This window comes from Pongo abelii, chromosome 12 (genome assembly GCF_028885655.2).
Source record: "Pongo abelii isolate AG06213 chromosome 12, NHGRI_mPonAbe1-v2.0_pri, whole genome shotgun sequence".
NCBI lineage: Eukaryota > Metazoa > Chordata > Mammalia > Primates > Hominidae > Pongo > Pongo abelii.
The window spans coordinates 76,196,708-76,202,707 of record NC_071997.2 but is presented as its reverse complement, the minus strand read 5'-3'; the positions used below and the strand labels follow the sequence as shown (position 1 = coordinate 76,202,707).

General features: G+C 53.2%; 2 protein-coding genes across 7 annotated transcripts in view; both read left to right on the top strand.

Annotated features, from left to right (window-relative positions):
* Window positions 1-1,008: 1,008 nt before the first annotated feature.
* Window positions 1,009-6,000, top strand: part of CCDC85A (coiled-coil domain containing 85A) — a 196,743-nt gene continuing 191,751 nt past the window's right edge. The window contains exon 1 of one of the 6 annotated variants that reach the window (XM_024242489.3): window positions 1,009-2,131. In XM_024242489.3, coding sequence (XP_024098257.2) covers window positions 1,853-2,131 — 279 coding nt within the window. In that variant the 5' untranslated portion in view covers window positions 1,009-1,852. The remainder of the gene's footprint in view (window positions 2,132-6,000) is intronic. The other 5 variants (XM_024242490.3, XM_002812016.6, XM_024242491.3 and 2 more) reach the window with 5 other exon arrangements.
* Window positions 1,338-1,844, top strand: LOC134759639 (collagen alpha-2(I) chain-like; the record flags this gene model as incomplete). Its single annotated transcript, XM_063713390.1, has 1 exon — window positions 1,338-1,844. A coding segment is annotated over one exon (507 nt), but the record flags the coding sequence as incomplete, so codon positions are not given.

The following is a 6,000-nucleotide window of genomic DNA, read 5'->3' as shown; positions in this document are numbered from 1 at the left end:
AAGGTTAAGGCCGTCTTGGTCACAGTAAGCAGTACCACCTTTCCTTGCCTCTCCCGGGAGCCAGGTCTCAGTGTCCCCAATAGGGGACACGCACTGACCGGCGGGTGAAGGGACTGATTTCGATTATCATCCTACCAGATGGAGATTATTCCCTCCGCACCCGGGTTAACTGAAACCCGGTGGGGGTAGATCCTTGCCATTTTCCGGCCCTGTCCCCCAGTGGAAATAACATGCGGTGGTCAAGGGCATCCACCTCTTTAGGCAAAAGCATGTTTTCAGCCCAGAGACGATTCCACCCAACTTTACAAGAGGATAGCCCAAAGATAGAAGCCAGGGACTCAGACTTCCTCCTTCCAGAAATAACCACCATAAAAAAGCCGACCCAGTAAACGCCTGGCAGCCTGCGGCATAGAAGAAAATGGAAATCTCCTTGGCTGGCATTTCAGCTTGCCTGAGGGGGCTTGCTTTGCTCCGAGGGGAGGTGACTGTGCTGACCTTAAAATCCAGGTTTCAGGAAGCAGGAGATGAAGGTATTTTATTTTCGCCTAAAGGCTTTGATATTTTTCAAATAAAAATTTAAAAGATCCAGTACCTTCTCCCGAAGCTTCTTCATAGAGTAGCGGATTTTTAGAAAAGACAAAGGCCTAAGGGTGGGGCGAGAGTGGGGGGTGGGGATGGGTAGTCCCATAAGAGCAGCGCCCTGAAGCCTCTTTTCCCCCTTTTCAGACCATTTGGATTTTCTTAAGCTCCCCCTTCCCCCAACCCCCGTTTTTGCCATTTGCCTCTCCTCCCATTCTCCAAAGTGCAAATAACTGGTTATCCCTCAGGTCCTGCTACCCCATCTTTCCTGATCCCCGATCCCTCCAAATACCAAGCACCTCGCATTTGGGTCAGCAGCTGTTTCCCCTGCCTGGTGACAAGGCCGCTGTGCAGAGGGCAGAGGAGGGAGCTTCTTCCGCCACACGGTGGCGCGCGCGAGCCTCCCAAAGCCCGGGCGGCCACAGCTCCTCACCTTCTCCCCGTTCCAGCCCCACCCGCGCCCGGGCGCAGAAAGAGCCGCGCCCCCAGCCCTCCGGGGCAGGACAGCGGGGAGCGCACCTCGAGGGCCCGGGCAGCGGTCGAGTGGCAGCTGCGTCCAGCCCATGCGGGAGCTGCTGCGGGTTACGGGTGGCCCCAGCTCCAGGCTCCTCCTCCAGCCGGTCCCCCACCCTCCACCCCTTCTCGACTCGGCTCTGCAAATCGAAGGCTTCCCGGAGCAGCCTAGGAGCGGCTGCGGGCGCAGCGAAGGCGGCAGGAGGAGCGCAGCAGCCTTCGGGCAGCCGCGGCGGCGTCGCTAGAGCAGCCGGGGAGGCGCCGCGGAGCCCGGCGCGCCCTCCAAGCTAGGAGAGGGGAGAAGCCGGGGGCTGCAGCTGGGCAAGGGGGAGGAAAGTGCGTGTGCGTGTACGCCTGTGTGCAACGCAGAGAGTGCGGGGGGCGACAGTCTCGGCTTAGGGCGGAGGAGAGGGCAGGGGAACGGGGGTGCAGCTCCCCCGCTCTCCCCGAGGTTTTCCCGCGGCAGCCCCGGGCTCCCCAGCGCCCCTCACCATGGACTTGCGCGGAGTTGGGACGGGCCTCGGCAGCAGCAAGCGGCTGGCTGCCGGGCCCTGGGGGAGCGCGGGCGCGCGTGCGGGGATGGCGAGGTAGGATGGCCACCCAGCGCGACCCCCGCCGCCCCAACCCAGCGGCCCCTGGGCGGTGCCGCTGACTCTCCGGAGCGCACAGGGGTGTGGGCGGAGGCGGCCCCGCCGCGCCCGCGCCTTCGGGAGTCGCCTCGCCTCTTCCACCCACTTGCACCTGCCACCGCGCGGATACCATGTCGAAGGCGGCCGGAGGCGCGGCGGCGGCTGCGGCGGCGGCGGCGGAAAGTTGTTCCCCAGCCCCGGCCGGCTCGTCCGCGGCCGCGGCCGCGCCCGTGGAGGACCTGTCCAAAGTGTCGGACGAGGAGCTGCTGCAGTGGAGCAAGGAGGAGCTGATCCGCAGCCTGCGGCGCGCCGAGGCGGAGAAGGTGAGCGCGATGCTGGACCACAGCAACCTCATCCGCGAGGTGAACCGCCGCCTGCAGCTGCACCTCGGCGAGATCCGCGGCCTCAAGGTGAGCGCTGGCCAGGTGGGGAGGCGCGGCGCGGCTGGGAGCGGGGTGCCCCGAGGAGGAGGCGGGGCCAGGCAAACTTTCCCTCCCTCCCTCAACAGGTGACCCTCCCCTTCTCCCGGTCGGCACCCCCTACCCCCAGTCCCCAGCCCCTGTGAAACTTTTCCAAACTTTGGAGGCGTCTGCTCCCCTCCTCTCCCCAACACGGGGCGCGCCACTGTCTGGCTGTTCGGGGTGTACTGCGGGGGGAGGCGCTGAGGACGCTGGAAAGCAGGGAGGGAGATGAAGGGCACGCGAACCTTTCATTTCTTAGGGAGGCTGGAAAATCAGTGCCTGGGGAGCCGGGTTTCAGTCAGTTAGGGGGAAAGGCCAGTGAGGGGGTGAATCCAGGGGATCTTCGCCTTGGAGGGTCGGGAATGCGGCTGCTCTGGGCCAGCAGCTCTGGGGCGGGCAGAGGGCGAGGAAAGGGCGCCACTGCCAGGGAGAGCGGCCGGCGGGGCGCCCGGGAGAAGCAGCGGGCGCCACCCTCAGAGCAGTCTTGTGTCACCGGTTACATAGGAGTTCAAGCTCTGCCTTCACTTCTTCTACCAATTCCTGTGCTTTCCCTCTCCCAGAGTTTGGAAGGCATCACCTGGAGTTGCCTTACTCCCCTTCCCACTTAACCCCAGCTTGACTGGGGGAAAGAGGAGGAGCAAAGAGACTCAGTATGGAAGGAGCAGGGTTTTGACAGAGTACCCCAAGTGTTGGTCAGTGATGGTTTCTTTCTGAGCCAGCCCCCCTGCCACTCTCTTCTAGGAAAAGAAGGGAAACGTCCCCCAAGCCCACTAACTTTCTTTTCTCCTTGGAGAGCGCCGGGTCTGCGAGGAGTGTGCCTGCCCAGCTGCAGTACACGGGTGGCCGGGAACCGCCCTGCTGGCGAGCACCGCAAACTTCCTCTCCTTCCAGCTAGCGCTGGTGCCTCCTGGTATTCCTTCCTCTCATTGTTCTGCTTTGTTTATAGGAAGCCAGACACAGACGAAATCAGTGCAGGGACTTCAGGGAGCAAATTCCCGAAGGCACAAGCTGTTCTTTTCCCCTTTCCACTCCTATCCCCACATATCAGGCAGTAGATGCGGTTCCTGAATTGCCTCAGTGCTCCAGCTCTGGGATTCTGGGGCAAGGAAGAGTGGGAAGGGTGGAATGCTCAAGGCTCATCTATGTGCTGGGCCCAGTTCAGGTGGAGATGGCCCTCTCCTGAGGCCGGAACTCATTGTCATATAGTCCCTAGAGTGGGTGCAGGTAGGAAGATTCCTCCAGTCAGAAAAATGCCAAGGCTTACTCTCTCCTTTGGTTGAATTCATTACTAACAGAGTGTTTATTAAGTGCCAGGCTCTTTGGGGAATAGAGGCAGGCTAGTGTAGTAGGAAGATGATCTCAGAGGTGGGTTTGAATTCTAGAAACCTCATTTGCCAGGAGGGTGAGCTTGGGTAATTACTTTCTCAGATCCTCATTTTATTCACCAATACAATGCAATGATAATAACTTTCTGAGGGTGTTATGGCAATAAGTTATGATTATGTAGGGGAAGGTTTAATACTTGACTATAAAATGGTAGTTACTGTCATCAAGAAAGGACTTACAAATCTATGGCTGTGTGTCTCCAAGATTTTGGTTTCTTAGGCAGAGCTGGACAAGGGGGCATTAGTTTGTCATCCTCTAATTTGAGGTTCTTCCATGGTCTGAACAATAGTGTGATTTAGAAGAGTTGGAAGAGTTATTATTAAATGTTTTAATAGTATGGAACATCAAAATAATAGCTCAGAAACACTTGAAACTTCCTTTAGGTTGTGTGGATTGACTGTGTGTGAGGTCTATGTGTGGGCAGGGGAGGGGGATGGTAGAGTGGGTTGGTAGGGTGCCTGGGCTTCATTCCAGTAGCTTCATGTAGAGAAGTAGCTATTAGGTCAGCTAAGGGCACTTACACCCAAGTAGGAAAGTCTCCTTGTGATCTAGATTCATGACTTGGCATTAAAAGACTTTCCAGTCTACTTCCTTATCAAGTTCAGAAATGATGGGGGCAGGTTGCTTTCTGATGCAGCTACTACTCTTCTCATGTCATCTTTGGGCCGCTGCAAGGAGCGGACTTCCAGGCTTCTGGCCCACCCTGAGTGTGCTGTGGTTTTACTCTTCGGAGAGGCCAGCCTTCTCCCTTCTCTTTTTTATTTTGGCTCAGAGCTTCCTTGGACACCATAGTAATCCATAAATGTGGTTGATTGAATAAATGATAGGTACATATATTTATTTTGGCTTAACTGGAAGAAAAGAAGTATTTTTTTTTGTTAAGGGCGGGGCGGGGGGAGCGTCTGAGGGCTTGGCATTCTCAGTTGAGAACTATAAATGTAGGGGAATTAAGACCATAATAATACATTTTCTTTTTTATTCCTCTTTCTATGAGCTGACTTTGAAATTGCATCTAAATATTCGTGAGGCTACTTGGTGTTATTGTAGCTGTGGACACAGGAGATGACAGCATCAGTTCTTTACTTTTCAGGGGCCTGTGGCCGGGTCCTAGCACTGATTGACTTGTTTGTGTTTCAATATTTGGGAGGCAGGGCAGTGTAGGGGCCCCGAGAAGTGGAAAGATAAAGAATTTGGATTCTGATAATTTGGGCAGCTTTGGCCAGCTGTTAAACTCTCTGTCTCTTGGTTTTCTCATCTGCTCGTGGGGATTTTAATTCCACATGAGGTTTTATGAGGATGAAATATACCATAGATGAAGAAACCTCAGTGAAGTTAGATAGTTTTCTCAAGGTCACACAGACATAAAGTGTTCAAAATCGGCCTGCTTTCCTTTTCTTTTGGCTAGTTGACACTCTTTGCTTAGAATGTGTGGTCCTGGAAGGGGTGGACAAGGGAGATTCTAGTTAGGGTTATGTTGTAAGGAACTGGATTCCTGAGAACCATGTCTTTGGACTGCTGAGCATATACCAACACTTCAGGCTGCTCTGACCCAGTATCCCAGTTGGGGGCTGATTCGGGATGAATCTCTGTAGATTTGTTTTCTGCATTGCATTAATTTCCCTCCTTGGTTCCTAACCCAACGACCCACCCGCCCACCACCCTGCTCTGCAATGAAGCAAAATAACAAATTAAAACAATTATTTAACTGTAGATACAGTACTTGATAGTCTTCAGGTATAAGATTGAAATTTTGGTTGGTGTGCTACGAAGTGGACTTAAACTTTTAAAAGTCCACTTAGACACTTGGATAATTTCTGGTGGCCGGTGGCAATGCTAAAAGGACACCTAGTGTTTTGCAAAAGAAAGCCCAAGTCTTAGTGAGGCAGATTTGAAGAAGCTGGATCACAAGGTTATTATCAAGCTGGCTGCTTAGCTGTTCATCAGAAGGCAAAGGAAATAGCTCAGAACTGAATAGTAAATAATATTCTCAAGAAAACTAATAATAGAAAGAGGAAACTGTGATATAGAAATGGGAGTGGGCCAATACTCACTCCTATCTACTCCATCTGGAGTGCTGAGAAGTGTATGTTTCACTCCTTTTGGAAAAGGCATTAGCTCCGTGAAGCCAAGGGTAGCACCAGTCCTGTTTACTTTCCAGCTCTAGAGAAATCAGAAGTAGCTGTAGGATAGTCAAAGGGAAGTATTTTCATATGAAAATTTGTTTAGATGAAAGAGAACATGACTTGAGCTTTCTATCAAATACCAGGATTAAACTAAATGTTGAATAATTTTTGGAGCTTAGAAAGACTAATTTTGTTTATTATTGTTTTCTCCAAATATCCACAGCTTCTGATTTCCTCTAAAGCATCAGTATCAAGGGATAGTTTATTTTCTTACTACTGTAGACTCTGACATAGCTAGTGCTTGCTGAA